Below are 17,309 nucleotides of genomic sequence, written 5' to 3'. Positions count from 1 at the left end.
CATCTGGTTTACCTATGAAGCAACATTACAGATGGAACATATTCTATGCAGTGAAGATGTGTACACTTCATCCACTACCAGATATCCTGAGTGGGATATCCAGTAAGAAACCCAGGATACCCTGTATCCCAAAGCACACTCCGCAATAGATGGGAGTGTGCCAAAGCACACTCCATTATAGGAGTGTGCCAAAGCACACACCGTTATAGGAGTGTGCCAAAGCACACTCCATTATAGGAGTGTGCCAAAGCACACACCGTTATAGGAGTGTGCCAAAGCACACTCTGTTATAGGAGTGTGCCAAAGCATACTCCGTAATAGGAGTGTGCCAAAGCACACTCCGTAATAGGAGTGTGCCAAAGCACGACTTGGAGGCGTCACCAAGCACCTACTCCGTCCTAGCTCATGGAATCCCCTGGGCATTCAATGTTGATGCGGCTGCCAGCAAGATTGTCATTGTTTCGGACAACAACTTCCTCTCAAACAAAATTTTCAAGATGCACTGGTTGGGAGGATTCAGGGATCCCATGGACCCCCGTCAGGCTGGTACGGTTGTCATAGCTCTTACGGAACCCGTGATAGCTGATCTCTTGGTCAAGCAGCGGGGCATGTTTTTGAATGGTTGTTTCCACTGGGTTGAACGCTTCAAGAAGCTCCCGCCGCAGTGCTTCAAGTGCCTGCAGATGGGCCATTTTGTAAAATGGTGCCAAGTGGATCCCAAGTGCAGCAAATGCGGCAGGAAGCACAAGACAAGGGATTGTCCGGACATGGCTTACCAAACGGGGAAGCAATGTGTCATTTGTAGGGACACGGGAAAGGGCAAGGAAATTTGGGAAACCCACACGCCTTTTGATAAGGTGTGTGAGGTGAAACGGGCATGGCTTGTCTCTAAAAATAACTTACGTCATGAATAATTTAGGCCCTACACTAACCCCTAATGTTCCTGGTAATTCTGTTGTAGATAACCATTCTTCCCTTTGTAGCAATGAAGACTTTGTTCCCTCCTTTATTGTGCAGTTGAACTCTCACAATAGCCAAGCAACCACGTATAGTATCCTTAACACTGAGCCGGACTCAGTAATTTCCCTTCTCATTCAGGAGCCTTGGATAAACCCGCTGACATGTCTTCCCCCTGACCATGAGGCATGGTGGACTTTCTACAGCCCCGAGCACCAGCCAAAGGACCTCAAGGACAAGCACCGGGTGGTCTCCTACGTCTGCAAATCACTCGCATCCCAGAATATTAAAGTTCTGGGAGGCAGCGGTAAGTTTTTTATTGGTTTGGATTTGACGCTACTGACCGGGGCCCATCTATGGGCCCTAAATGTTTACAACCCACCAAGTACCACGACAGGTCTGGATCAGGTACAAGGGTGGCTGGATACGGTCAACAATAGCAAGGTGGCAACACTCATTGGGATGGACTCAAATCTGCATCACTGTTCCTGGAACACGCCGGGCTACTTCCATGTCCACAAGGACTCCAAGTCCCTTGTCTCATTGTGTGGAAGGCGCGGGTTCAGATTGGTCTCTCAAAGGGATTCTCCCACTTTTTTTTTCAGCCGGGGCGCCAGGACAACAATTGACCTGACTTGGGCAAACCTCCTTGCTTCCCAGCTGATCCACAGGACAAATACTTGTTTAGATAACCACGACTCTGACCACCAAAAACTTGTTACAACTCTCAGGCTTTCCCCCCCAAAGCCGGTATACCACACGGTGGCCCCTTGGCCAGCGGAGTTGGACCAAGACAAACTGAGGAGGGTGCTGGAATGCAAGCTCAACCAGCTAAGTCTTGAATCATCACGGCTGGATGTGGACTCAGTGGAAGAACCACTCACTTCATGAATTTTTGGTGCTTGGCAGGGCCAGGGAAAGAAGATCCACGTTAATCCAGGAAAATTCAAGAATTGGTGGGACAAGGATATCTTGGGTCCCCTCGTGAAAGCAAGGAACAAGTGTCAACGTCTCCTAGTGATGTCCCCCTCGCCGACTAACGCTGACCAATATAGCTACTGGAATTGCAGGTTTTGGGAGGAAGTTCACCGACTCAAGCAGCAACACTGGCAGGATTTCCTAGCTTCAACCAACACAACAAAAGTTTTTCAGGCCCTCCAGTTCACCAAACCCAGAAGCGGCGGGGACATCCTTCCGCTGAGACGGCGGGATAGTACCTTCACCTTGAACAAGAAGGAGCGGGCTGAGCTCCTTTTTGCAGGCACATCAGTGGTATTGAGTGGCTGCGAATTTTCAGATGTCCCCCCGGTGGATGCCTCTTCTTTTGTGGTATACCCCTTTGTCACCTGCGAGGAGGTAACTAAAGTGCTAAGTAGACTGGCAAAGAAGAAGGCATCAGGGCCTGATTGTTCATCACATTCCCAATGAAATCCTTTCCATATGTGCAGCAGAGCTGGCTGACACTCTTGCTACCCTTTTCATCAGATGCATACGCAAGGACTGGTTTCTTGCTGCCTGGCGCATTGCCACCACAGTCATTATCAGGAAGTTTGCAAAACCGGATTACACCAACCCAGGGACGTACGGGCTAGAGATGTTGACTTCGAACCCGTTGCGGGTATCCGCTATCCTCTGGCGGGTATCCGCCAAGGCTGGCGGATACCCGCCAGGGGATGCGGATGTCTGGTTTGCTGGTAAAAACCAGAGGATACCCGGGTATTCCGTTGGTTATCCGCTCATCCCAGGGTCTTTGCGCCGCAGCTGCACAACACACAATCTTTGACCCAGCCTCTGTACTCTTGGCCCCGCACCCCGCACCCCGCCCGCCCCTTGGCCCCGTTCCCCGACCCCTGCTCCCCTATATGTCCTCCCACCCCAACTATATCCTCCGATCCGGACCATATCATCCTACCACCACATCATGAACCGACGCAAGCGCCCCCGATCGATCATTCCACCATCACCATCACCAGAACACGAGGCCAATCGAACCACCGTGGAGTCACAAGATGAATGTGACAATGGAGAATCATCCACCCCTATGGCAACCGATTCAACCGACGAGCAGCACCTTCGTAAGTACTTCAAGAATATTCTAGTCATTCATCGCTCCTCCAGCTAACCCTTTTGCATGTAGATCATGCACAGAGGCTTGCATGCAACCAAGTCAGTTCAGCTTATGCTTCCTATGAGACACCGACACTTTCCGATCAGCTCGATAAATTCAAACGCCGCATGATCGCATGGAAGTGTAAGACGTGAGTTTATTTTCTGCTATTTCGCGAGACCAACCATCACCGACCGCAAACCCATCATCAATCTCCGAGCGCCCCTTGTCCCCCAGTATGTACCCTGATCGCTCGCACGGCTTAAGGCTGACGACCATCAGGGCACTAAAGGGGCTCGTGTGGTTCTTGGCCGCCTTCAACCACCCCATCTCTGTCAACTGAGCTCAAACCAGTCGCCTCCAACGCCCGTAGCCACGACATGCCATTTCTATCAATGGATGAAAACTAATCAAAGACTTGCACCTTTCAGATGTTGTGAGACTATCAATCGACCAACATACGAATCATCGTGCAGCAATCTCCTCACGCATGCAGGCCGATGTCTGAGGAAGCAGCAAATACCTTCAAGTAACAAGACACTGGCATCGGTTGGCATATCCGGCACGGGAGACATTGACCCACGGGAGGTGGGTGTTTTTTGATTAGTAGAAGATCATATTTTCATTCAACTGAATTGTCTGTTGACTCTCACTCTCTTTAGGTTACACAAAGATGTGCCATCTGGTGCGCCGAGGGTGCCAAGCCGTTCTCGGCCTTGGAAGATAGAAGCCTCAAGAACGTTCTACATCCGACAATCCTCAAGTATCTACCAAGTCAAAATACGGTCGCCAAGGCCGTCCACATGTTATACTTAGCGGTTCAGGAAAGGTTATGTATGGAATTGAAGGTGCGCCCATATTTCATTTTGTTTGATTTCCTTTTTGATTGACTATTGCTTGAGATATTCAGCACCATGAGGGGGCGCTGTACTTAGGAGTGGATGCATGGCAGACTCCCAATGGTTATGACATCATTGGCACGGTGATATACCGCCTTTCCGAAGATAGTGCCGGTAATGTTGGATTAGAAGCATCCCCGCTCGACTTCGTTCAGCTTAAAGAGCGGCACACCGGTGAATACTTGGCTCGAATGGTCCAGTATATCGTTGAGAAGTTTGGCTTGACCAATCAGGTGAGAATTGTCTTTTCATATTCTGGCTTGATTTCACTTCCCTCTAACCCTGCTCTTTGCTCTCTTCCTCTCTTTAGATCTTTGGTATCGTCTCTGAAAACGCAGCAAATAACAAGACAATGATTGGTGAGTTGGCTAAACTCAATTGGAAGCGTTTCCAAGGGGAGACGCAGTGGATACGGTGCTTTGCACATATCCTAAATCTTATCGTCAAGGCCATACTTCGACCGTTTGCACGTGTCAAAAAAACGACCTCAGGGGCTGCCGAGTTTGAGGATTTGGATGAAGAAGAGGAAGCATGTGATCTTATTGATAAGTATGCCGATAACTGACACTCTCAGTATTTTGGTGTTCAAACTAGCTGATATGTGATAATTGCATCTACAGCTTCAAAGATCCTGACCAACGTGAATCAGATGATGAAGCGGATTCTATCCGAAGCAATCAACCATCAGAAATTGATACCGCCGATGAACCTGCAAAAATCAATGGTGAGCTCGCTGACGAAGATGAGCTCACTTTGGCTGATCTGGAAGACCTCGAAGAGGAAGGACCAGGAGATACTTATAGTTTGGAAATGTGTCGCCGAACCCTTGCAAAGGCAAGTTTGTTTCACTCAGTCTCACATGATTGTTACATTATCTTCTGTTAGTTAACAATGACCCAACGGTTCCCTACAGTTCCGAGGGATTGCAAACAAGCTCAAGAAGTCTCCAAACTCCAAAGCGAAGTTCGTCGAGGTTTGCAAAGAAAACCAAGTCGAAAAACCGCACAGCATCGAGCGTGACGTCCCAACACGCTGGAACTCCACCTACATGCAAATTAAGAGCATCGTCCGATGTGAGGATGCCCTGTAAGTACAATTGAATTTTTAACACTCTGCGGGTCATCAAACCTGACATCTTGTTCATACCAGCATCATATGGCAGCGCGATAAGCAGTTCGGGACGCCGCGCAACCTTCATGTGACCCAAGAGGACCTTGACTTGGCAGCCAACCTGGTCCAGCTCCTCAAACCTTTCTACGAAATTACACTGGAAATATCGAAAACAGGATCAGCTCGCGTGGCTCAGGTGGTTGTGATGATCGATCAAATAACAGCAAATCTGTCAACGGTGATTGCAAATACAGATGGACACTACCCTCCTGCTTTAAGAAACGCCTGCCGATTGGGCCTTGCAATCACAAACAAGTATTACTCTCTTACTGACTGCTCACCGATTTACAGGATAGCCATGGGTGAGTCTTTTCATCGAGCCCATTTCTATTTCATGATAAATGTTTCTAATGAATTCAATTGTTTTTCTAAACTTGAAGTGCTGCATCCATCTTTTAAAGATGAATACTTTAAGCTAGCTAAGTGGCCTCAGTCCTGGATCGACGAGGCAATAAATCTCACTCGGGACATGTATAATACCTGGTATAAGCCAAGACAACCTACCGCAGCGCCAAAACCAGCCAAAAAAGGATCCCCAAAGGTAACTCAAAGCTCTCCTCTAGATTCTTTGTCCTTGTCTGACTTAATCTTCCTACAGCCATCCGGCGTTTTGGCAGGGCTCGGGGCGGCCGCATTAGCAAGATCAGCCGAAGCTTCGTCGGACCCCGTGGATATATGGCTCAGCGGTGGGCTCTTTTTGGAAGACGGCGAACCACTTAACGGTCTCACTTGGTGGGCGGAGCAGAAACGCAGTGGAAATACACATCATGGGCTGTTACAAATGGCCCTCGACGTCTTGTCTTGCCCAGGTAGGTGAGATTTTCCTCAAGTATCTCATCATTTTATGGTTTCCTGAATGTGATCTTGGTTGATTAATAGCGACGACAGTCGATGTGGAGCGTACCTTCAATTTTGGCCGGGAGTATGTCTCTGCCAGGAGACACAACCTCCATCCAAAATTGGTAGGTCGAGGCATGGCCTTGTCGTTCTACTCAAAGAACGACAAGATTCCACCTCTTGCTCTTCACGAGTACTTAGAAAAGCGCAAGAACAAGATCAAGTCAAGAATGAAGGCTCCTGTGGTGACAGTGGATTGATATTGTCATCACAGTGATGCCATATAGCAATGAAAACATAACTTTTGTGTCTTAGTGAGTTTTGAGGGGCGGGTATCCGCTGATACCCGCGCGGGTATCCGCCCATAACAGGGGGTCTCCGCCATCGGATGCGGATGCGGATGCGGATGTGAGAAATTGGGAAAAAAAGCAGCGGGTATCCAAACACGCGCGGGTACCCGGATGCAAAGTCAACATCTCTAGTACGGGCCAATAGCCCTGCTCAACACAATCAGCAAAGTCTTTGAGTCAACCATTGCTGACCAACTTACTTTCTGGGCAGAATCACAGAAAATCATCCCCGACGGACACTCAGGAGGACGCCGAGGTAAAGGGTGCAAAGACGCTCTGCTGGCACTAACTATGTGGGTAAAGCGGAAATGGAGGGAGGGCAAGACAGTCACGGCTCTGTTCTTAGATGTGAAGTCAGCCTACCTGTTGGTCAACCCCTACCGCCTGGTTCATTCCCTCCGTCAGAAGGGATGCCCCACCTATTTGTGGAAGATCATAGGCCGTTTCCTGGAAGGTTGACGCACAAGACTTCCCCTCGTGCTTTACGAATCAGCTGAGTTTGAAGTTGATAAGGGGCTCCCGCAGGGCTCACCCTTATCAGTCATCCTGTACATCATCTACAACTCCAATCTGTTGCTAAAGCAATTTGAGTTTGATAGGGATGAGGTGTCTTTAGGCTTCATCAATGATGTTGTTCACCTCTTGGCGGGAAGGACCGTAGAAGAGGCCAAGGCGCAATTGAATCAGATAGGGGAGGAGTTGCTCTTGTGGGGCAGGAGCCATGGGGCTATCTTCGATAACCGGAAGGCACAATTTGTGATCTTCACACATTCAAAAGCGGCTAAGTCCCCTTTCCTCTTTAATAACCAGGAATTGGCCCTGCAGCAGGACATCAAATGTCTGGGCCTTTGCCTTGATGAGAAACTGACGTTTGGGAAGCAAAACACACAGGTTAGGAAAAAAGCCGATAAAACTCTAGGCCAGCTCCTTAGGATTGGCAGCTCGGCGTGGGGAATACGGGAGCAGGAGCGCGGGCTTTTGATCTCGGCCGTTCTCGTGCCCAGGGTTCTCTATGGGGCGCAGGTCTGGTTCACCTTCCTGAACAGGCAGAAAGTTTCAAACATGATCTCATAGAACGCTTGGAGGGGCGTTTTGCATTAGGGGCTCTGAAGTCCACACCGGTCAAATACCTCGACAAGTATCCGCCCTTCAGATGCATCAAAACAACGGCTATAAACCGGATTACAAACTTTTACCTGACTAAGCTGACTAGGGTGACTCACAGGGCTACGGCAATAGAGCAGCAGATTCAAACTGAACTGTTGTGGACGGCCAGGAATTTCCCTAGCCCAGTCCACGCCTCCCTCAACCGGGAGGTACTCATGGCTGGCCTCGCAGAGAAAAGGCTCAAGGTGGTGAATTTTGTCAACGTTAGCAGGCCCCCATGGCGACCCAAAAGACATATGGAGCTTGTCGTTGACAGGGCCAGCAAGCAGGAGGCAAAATAATCAGTGGTATTGTTCCTTGAAACAATAAACCCCGCTTCTGACCTGGTTATCTTCACTGACGGCTCTGCTCACCCAGAGGAAGGGCTAGGAGCAGCGGTGGTCTCAATAGATGGAAGTCTGTCTGAACTTGCATTCTTAGGTCCGCCAGGCACGGCCTCCAACTTCGAGTGCAAATTGGTAGGCATCCGGCTTGAACTGGAGATAGGCAGCATGGAAAAGCTCCCGGTAACCGGGGCCCAAATAATCATCTTGACGGACAGCCAAGCAGCCATTAACAGGTTGAGGAACCCAAGGGCTCCAAAATCAGGCCAATACATTCTTTCTCGAATCCAGGATACAGCTGACTCTACCCCAATCTCAACACAGATTATGGTCCAATGGTGCCCGGGTCACATTGGGATCAAGGGCAAAGAGCTGGCCGACAGAAAAGTGGCGGAGGCCAGATGAGCTTCCCTCCTTGACGAGTCAATCAGGGGCAGTGTGTCAGCCAAGAAGACCAATTTGCTCCGGAAGGAGAAACTATGGAAAGGGTCCCCGCAAATGACCTTTCTTGTCCAGGTGGCATTCCATCAACTTTGCTCAGGGCACGTCCATTTGAATGCTTTCCAATTCAAGTGCAGTCAAGCTCCATACCCAATTTGCTTGGAGTGTGGGGTCCCCAAAACAGTGGATCACTACCTTGTCTCTTGTTCCAGGCACACCGGGGCTAGGGCAGTAGCCAGGACAATCCTCTGCGACAAGAGGATCACCACGGTCACGACCAGAACTCTCCTCCACAACCCCTTGGCCTTCCTGGCCAAAAAATCCTTCATTGAACTCTTGGCCAGACTCCCTCAATTCCAAAGGGAAAGCAAATTCGGGGATACCCTTTGAGATCCCCCTTCCAGCTCTTTGGACCCAACTTCTCCCCACGGGTTCTTCCCTTTTTCACACATCTTTTTCCTCATTTTTCTTCCTTCTCCTCTAAATAAATAAATAGCAAAAAAAAAACCTCTCAAAAGCAAACTCCCAGAAAGCCCATTAAAGTTCTCCCCTCTATTTTCAATTGTAAGGCTGTGTGGTTCTGCTGCGTAGTTAAATTTGTAAGCTAGTTGAATATGCATTGTGCACAATGTTAAATTAAATCTGCACTTAAAAAAAAAAAAAAGAAGCCCCTTAACCCGTTCATGGCCTGTTGTTATTTCATTTATTTTCATGTTGTCTGGGTGCAAGTCACACGTACAACTGGGGGTTTTATCTAACTTGACACAAGTCCCCCCTTGTGGGAGGCTTGCTGAGGCTGGCCGCGAAGCGGCCCCTCCCGCAGGGAGGGACTTGTGCACAAAGTCAAAAATTTGGCTGAGAAAGAAATCATGAATGGCTGGAGGAAAAATACTTAGCATTGCCCAGCCTCCCCCTCAGCTCCTGTGGACCTGTCCCAGAGCCAAAGTATACTTCAGAACCTCAGCTTTCAAATGGGGCTGGTCTCATCTCCTCAATCCCAACCGTTTTCCTTGTACTATTCTTTTAAAAATACAAAAACACAAAGAAATGTAAACCAAGGAATTACAACCATCATGCATTGTGGATATTGGATTCACAAGCCTGCAGATATGTGCAGATCCTACACCTGTAGCCACTCAATTGTTGCAGATAGGATATTCAATTGTGCATATTATCAGAATATCCAAAATTGGATCTTCAGAGCAATGGAATATCCTTCAGGATTCCTTTGACCTTCAAAACAGGTTCCTTCAATCAGTTTTGGAGTTTATGCCTCAAAAACTTGGGCAAGGGTGCACATCAGTACTGCTGAGAGAACTGTCTACTCAGACTTCTCTGTACATGTGTTGTTGATTTTTAAATTCTGTTTTTGTGTTTTTAGGGTTGAAAATCCTTCCCTTGTCTGCCAGCTTTCAGACATTATGCATAAGCCTCTCCTACGGAGAGCCCTCTGGGCGGGGTCCCCCGGACCCTCTGTTTGAGAGGCTTAGTTAAGCTAGGGGTTTTATGGCAGTTTCACAATCTGAGATGCGGGCAAGACAGGGCCCAATGGATGCAAGAGAGTTGGCAGCTTTGCATCCATGATCTGAGATGTGTGCGAGACAGGGCCCGATGGGCATGAGAGTGGGGAGCCCAATCCGAGAATCCGACCAGATATTCCGGGTATTTACCCGATATCACGCGACCGCTACCGGATATTCCGCGCGGGAAATCCAACAATGTTTGAAGTGGTAAATTCTGAATCTCTGGTTCTCGCTTTATCTATGGATTCACCAACAGCTGATATGTGCGGGAATCGAAACAAGACTCGAATACAGAGAAAACAAGATCGCATCGTACAGCGATGCGAGTATATACCGTAGTTTAGGACTTTCGGGCGGCTGTGGTTGATAGGTATGAGGTTGATGGAGAGAACAGAGTGTTTGTCAACCTTGTCAGACAAAGAGATCCTGACGAAGTAATTCTTTTCATGAACTGAATCGAAGGAATAACTGACCATGCGGGTTCCGTGGATCCTTGGCATAATCGGGAGCTGTATGTACATCGTAGCGTAATGTATGTGAATACGATGGGTTAGAGAGCTCAGCTGGTGCGAAAGAATAAATGATCGACAGGGGGTATGAGGACTGACATTTGAGCATGGCGTTTTGCATCTTGTTAACCAGGTAGAAAGTAATGGCACCACCGATCATGAAGTGACTCATCGGCCTGAACACGGGAGTGGGCCAAGCTCGGACACCGAAGAAAGACTGAAAGAAAGCAAAGCGAGCAAATAAGAAAGAAAAGCACGTCAGATGGGCTTTCATGGGGGATATATTTCTCAAAAGATTCTACATACCATTTTGAGGACTTTGAGGGAAACGGGTTAACTTGCGATCGATACCAGGAGTGTGTTGTGCTAGCGGTGAGGTCAAGGTGGCCGGCTGTCGAGTGCAAAGTCGATTGATCAATCCATAGCGGGGACGCCCGGGGTCAAGCGAACTTGATATAAGCATAGCGTCCTCAACCCAAACTTAACAAAGTCCCGATTCCCTACGGGGGCGAGCTTAATTAGCAGCCTCTCTGGAGGTGTTGCGGGGGCAACACCTAACTTAACTAATCCCTCTATTGGAGGGGGGACGCCGTCGGGACCCTCCAAAGCGACCTCCAAAGGAGGGAATTAGATTGCAAAATCACTCAAATTACCTCTTGAGAAATCATTGCAGGAAAGCAACACACTTGATTGACTATCCCAACAGATGGAATGAATCTTTGTCCCAATGTGCATCTTTTGTGATATGTAGCTTTCTCATACCTTGTGAAGCTGATTATTGAGTGACAAACAAAAATCAAGTCAAACTCCTCTTTTTTACAGTGCAATGCCTTATTCCACTTTATGGCAAATGAATTATTAATTCTGTTTGGCCAGAAAAAAATAATAAAAGGCACAAGATATTTTATTGAGGTTTTTTACTACATATCAGGGGGTTTAATTCTGACGGTTAAGAAGGATTTGCCAAAAACAGCAACTTTCAAAAAAAGGTATAAACTACTTATAATGCAAAATTTAAAATTTTGAAGAGACCATTATGACAGGATGATGCAGGCCATCATCCCTGTTGGAAAAAAAAAAATCAAGGTTTTCTGAGTTTGCAAGGTGTAGTGTGGAAAAAGGGTGCTCTACACCAAAATGATTTTCTGCTGTCAGGCCAAAAGGCTGACATTGCACGCAAGTCCCTCTACCAATGGTAGTGGAATTGCACACACCGCCCGTGCCTCTCTACCAAACTGGGTGAGAGGGAATTGTAAGTTGTGTAAAGTTTGCTACGGGCACCCATAGCTCTGGGTCTCAGGCTTGGGCCCAATCACCCCAATTGGTGTGGATTCCACCTGAGTCTAACCCGTTGCCCTACCCCAAAGGATGTCTCCCGCACGTTTGGGAGACAGCCTTTGAGGGTGGGCTACACCAAAATATCAACATGCCAAAAATGCCAAAATTGTACCCGCCCTGCCAACCTTGAGCTACTTCAAGTTTGGATTTAGACAAAGTTGTCATTCATGATGCATTTCCCCTCTAATCACCCTCTCCAGAGTCCAAACTTTAGGTTAGACTCAGGGTTAGGTCCTGGGTTAGGCTTAGGGGCCTAGGGGGGATATGAAAAACCCCTATGTTGTTATATCAAGTCGATTGAAAGTAGTTCCTCTTTTTCAAAGTTGATCAACTCTAAATGCCTGCCAAAATGCTGTTTGGGGCCTTTTGGGCATGTTGATATTTTGGCCTAGCCCACCCTCAAAGGCTGTCTCCCAAGCGTGCAGGAGAAATCCTTTGGGGTAGGGCAATGTGTTACACTCAGGTTGTGGATTCTGAGGTGGCAATTCAATGTTTTTGGTGGTGCAGATCTTTGCACCCGTGTCATCTCAGCATTCCTTCACCCAAAAACAAAGCTACCCTTGGTTTATTGTGAAGCCCTCCACCTGGACTCCAATCCTACATAGTTTTTATGGGTCTTGACTAATCAACTACCTCTATTTTGACTTCCAACTACCAAATGCACGTACGTCAGGAGGACCGCTGTGGTAGACGGAAAAGTGGAAAAATAAAAACTTTTTTCTATGCCACATAATTACTCATACTAGGCCTCAAGATACCATCAAATGGACCCCAGAAATGGATTCTACGGCTAATTTCACCCCTAGTCACCACTGGAAGTACCCCTGGACCCCCTCTAGTGTGGAAGTTACCCCTCATGGACACCTATCACACGGCCAGCCCCAGTAACCCAGCTGTCACCGGCCTCAACCCAAGTTTCACAGTAGTACACTTATACACATCACAGGATACAAACATACATCTCCCTGTCAGGCTACACTCATTACATATTAACTACATACACTCCTTTATATACATAGTATGACATCATTTACACTGTTTCTGCAGCCTCAGACTTTGTGTATACACTAATTTCCCCTGGATGACAGCTCATGCAGTCTACTGTCACCTCATGCATGCGTTAGAATGTTCTTTTGTATATTCTGCAATCATGTATGCACCCCTGGCATGTTTAGAATGTTCTGTTGTATATTCTGACACCATTCATGCGCCCCTGAGGGGTTATGACATCATTTGTATCTACTCCCACCAGCTAAAATCCCTCGCCCTGTTGTCTAGATTAGCTGAAAACCTAACCCACAAGCCCCTTTGGGGCTCCACTTTTGTCTATAAAAGGAGCTCTCTCCACCCCCAGTGGTCTGCTCCCCAGTTTTCTGACCCAGAACTCACAAGTCACCCAACACTCATCCACACTCAAATCCTAAAACCCTTATAACAATAAATCAACCCTTTTAACAACAATTCAACCCTTATAAAAAAGTAATTAAAACACTTACACGTTGCCGGTCAAACAGATTTCATCTGGAACAGACCAGACCTATCACTTAATAAAACTTGCCAAGCTGAGCTTGGTGGGTCTTGTTGACTGATAACAGAAGGGCAGAGCTTGCAACTCCATCATACCCTTCACCATTCAGCAAAAGGGTTTCATTACCACTTTTGAGTCTTACACCGCTCCTTAACTTTGCACCTGGGTTGTGTGGACCAAAAATTTACCAGGGCACATTTTGGTAGTTGGAGTTTGGAATTGAAAATGCCAAGTGGTAGTTGGAAATATACACCAGGAAAAAAAATAAGTCACTTGGTGGCAAGTGACATGATGCAGCTTTGTTTTCAGCTCCAATGCTGCTCCTCTCCACCAGCACATGTTGAGATTTTGTGTTCCTTTTCCTTTTTCTTTCTGTTTTCAGTGTGCTTCCAACCTATCACTTGTCTTTCATCTTTCATCATTCTGTGACATGTTTTATGTAGTCACCTAGCTCAACGGGCGTGCGTGGAAGGTCCTCTTCCTCATCCTTCCACGCACGTACTCATCATCTTCGTCCGTTGAGCTAGGTTCATTGCAAGAGCACATTTAGGGCTCACATGACAGGTTTCAGGATCAAAGCACTCAATGTGAAAAAACCAGATGATGCTCAGCTTTGGCCCTGGCCCAGCTGATACTCAGCTTTTACCATGGCTCAGCTGATGCTCAGTTTTTGCCCTGGCCCAGCTGATGCTCAGCTTTGGCCCTGGCCACCTGATGATCATCTTTGGCCCTGGCACAGCTGATGCTCAGCCTTGGCCATGGCTCAGCTGATGCTCAGCCTTGGCCATGGCTCAGCTGATGCTCAGCTTTAAGTCAATTAATCAGGACCCTTTTTTATTTTCATCATCCATCACATCACAAAGATACACAGGATCACAAACCCCCTGTTGGCCAGCTTCCACCAGTATGGGGCTGCGCAAGACCTATTCTCAGATACATAGGGCATACTTCACCAGGAATTCCCCAGCTCTTTGATGTTTTCAATTCATAAAATCATAAAAAACTAGAGGCCAAGGCGGCTTCGCCGCTGCAAATTCAATGGCCATCCCGCCACTTTCAATCACCCCTTCCCTTGACAGGCTAGCCATATTAGATAGGCAAAAATGATTTTAAATCTGGCGAAGTAGACTGTTGTGAAGTATCCCCCATTCCCTGCTAAGGAACACACACTCCATTGCATCCCATGCGTGCAAAAAAACTAAATTCCTCATTCAAATCAATTTCATGCAAAAAAAAAAAATGGATTGCACAAGTCTTAATCTGAATAAGTCAAGCCCCAATGTTTCTGTGAGACTGATTAATATATAGCAAAAATGATTAAAAAATTCAATGAAAATTGGATTATGATTCATCTAATCACTTTGTACTCCTTCATATCAAAGGAATCTCTGTCCATCAGCCCTGCTGTCTGGTCGTGTGACCCAGTCCGTCTGGAGTTTGATCAATGTGGCCAGGAGGAGGGCCCCAGGGAGAAGCATCTGGAGCGGGTGCGGCAGGGATTGCCATTGAAACTTTCCAGTTGCTCTGCACAAGTGCCACCTGCGCAGGGGCAAGGGTTTTTGGTCAGAGGGGGCTGGACTTAACTAAGTGTCGCCCGCCTCCAAACGAGGGACTTAAAAAAAAATTTGGCATTACAGGTTTGCTCAATGTATATATACATGAAAAGGCAAGAAGCCTGCACCTCTATCAGTATTTGTTTTGTTATATATCACCCCACCTTAATGGTCAAGAAATCAGCTAGCAAGAAGGCCTCATAATGGGTAAGACACAGGTCCCTAGGGGTATTGTCTCACAGATTGCAATCCATTTTATGTCAGTGTCATCAAAAAAAGGAGAATTGCTTATGCTTTTCATCCTTTGTACATACACCTGTCAGAGCTATGGAAAAAAAGCAGACCAATGTGCCAATTTTTTGCCTCAAAGGAACTGTATTCACTTCACTGTTTCAGGGTGCCCAGTGGAGTGTCTCACAGGGCTGGTTTTTTTTGAAGGAGGGGTGGTACAACCTCAAAATTTTGTGAGGTTGTAGGCCAAGTGTAGAACTTCATCATGTTTGTTGCGGTGCCACAATAGCTATTTTTTTGCAAAAGTTATTGCAGACTTGGGATTTTCTCTGCAAAAACTCAAAAAGTCCACTTATTCAGAAGTCCCTCCTTCGGAGGCGGGAGCAAAGCGCCCAGGAGAGACTTAGCTCAGTTCAGGAGGGGGCCTTTGACTTGCAAGTGGTACGGCAGGGGAAGGGACCATGCGATGTGATGGTAAATATGGGTCTGGGACCCAAATTTTCCGCACAGGTTGCAGGCTGCGGATTCTGCAAGGCTGGCCCGGAGCGGCACAGTGCGGAAAATTTCCACAAGGTGGTGCACGGGGATATGTCCACGGCGCGGCGGCGGCGGAGCTGGACTTGACTTAAGCAGGCCGGCGCGGACTGGATAGTATAGGGTGTGACTGGGGGAAGCCGTGGCAGCCAAAGCGGGCTACGTCAGCGGGCATAGCTGGGGCAGAGGCGGCGTGTGGGATCCAGGCATTGAAGGCTAGACAGGGGCAAGGAAGCTAAGGCGAGAGGAGTCTGGAGGGTCAATCCAAGGTGCCATCCGGGGTGTTTGGGGATTAATTTCAACTTTTATGGGATTTTTGCTAATGAGAACAGGCAAAAACTTTGATCTTGCCTTCTGTGTTTCTGTGATTTTAATAAACTTGGATTGAAGTGATGATTTTTCATGTATCATTTTAAGATAAATTTGACTACTTTGAGTGTTTGGGTGATACATATTTTTTCAGGTTGTAACTTTCTGATCTTATGGTGTTGTGATTTTATCCAAGGCCTGAACACCCTAATTAGACATTCATGTTCAATGTTACCCATCTGACAAATTCTACCTTCTGATGAATTTTTCTCTGGTACATATATGCTAGGGTCATACTTTACGCACTACCAAAAATTACCATGTGCACTCCAAAAGGTAGTGCACCCTGCGCACTCCAAATATTTTGGAGTGCACGGATTGACACTCCAAAATATTTGGAGTGATCTTTTGAGCACTCCAAGGTCAGTCTCCCCTTGGAGTGCTCAAAATATCACTCCAAATATTTTGGAGTGTTGATCCGTGCACTCCTTCCTGAGGACCCCCGGTCATCTGAAAATGGAGTGCAGAAATGTGTACTACTATACATTTTGGAGTACACACCCACATACTCCAATCTGCATCCCCACCTGCCTCGTGCTAACACTGAAGTTCTTCCATACTTATCAACCACGCAAATCTCCAAACCCACCATCCACACATCCACAACATCGTCCAAACATACAACCATCCTCCCCGGAACACACCACACACCATGTCAAATCATCAGCAGACAAATGGCGTGAACGTTCCTCCTGAGATATGGAATCAAATGCAACAAATGTTTGCTTTTTTTCAGGCATCACAACCGACCGCAATGGCCCCTCAGACACCAGAACCAACCACGACAAACCCTCAGACCGCCCCTCAGGCACTGCTACCAACGGGATTGGCCCCTGCGCGATCGGATCTGGATCTTGCTACTCAATCCCCGCGAGGTCCATCAACCTGCGTCTCCAACCCTGGGACTGATCAATCTCGACTTCCTTCAGACTCACCACCCACAAACAAGGAACTCTCTCCCAACGTTGGTACCACCTGCTCTCAAGACGAAGTCGTTCCATCCCATGAAGATGTCCCATCCAATCCCGAAAGGCCCAGCGAAGCTCCTTTGTTGATTACTGATCCAAGCAGCTTTGATTATATGAGCGGTGGTAAGATTTGACGTTTGAATTGAGTTACTTGAGTTTTTTCAACACCTTCTGAAGTGGTTCCTCTGGTATGTAGAACCACTAGATCCCCCTCCGGCGGCTCAGTTCGTATCAGTCAATCACTTGTTCGATTTCTGTCAAACATGGGCCAAATACCATGGATATGCGGTGGCTAAAGCGAACTCGGCACCTGGAAAGAATTTATACATTCACTGCGATCGTTCTGGAACCTATCGCGGATCAAAGGCCAACAATTCAACACAAACAACTTCCACAAGTAAGATTGAGTGTCCCTTCAAACTTTATGGCTCAATACCGACTAGCAAAAGAGTCTTGGATAAAAAATGGACGCTCCAAATCCGCGATGCCACGCATAACCACGATC

At 47.4% G+C, this 17,309-nt stretch overlaps 1 protein-coding gene across 1 annotated transcript; it reads left to right on the top strand.

Annotated features, from left to right (window-relative positions):
* Positions 1-16,590: 16,590 nt before the first annotated feature.
* Positions 16,591-16,938, top strand: PtA15_1A75 (uncharacterized protein; the record flags this gene model as incomplete). Its single annotated transcript, XM_053165820.1, has 1 exon — positions 16,591-16,938. The coding sequence occupies one exon, from the start codon at positions 16,591-16,593 to the stop codon at positions 16,936-16,938; it is 348 nt and encodes a 115-aa protein (XP_053016292.1).
* Between the last annotated feature and the right edge of the window lie 371 nt (positions 16,939-17,309).

This window comes from Puccinia triticina, chromosome 1A (assembly GCF_026914185.1).
Source record: "Puccinia triticina chromosome 1A, complete sequence".
Classification (NCBI taxonomy): Eukaryota; Fungi; Basidiomycota; class Pucciniomycetes; order Pucciniales; family Pucciniaceae; genus Puccinia; species Puccinia triticina.
This window is presented reverse-complemented; position numbering and strand designations above follow the sequence as displayed.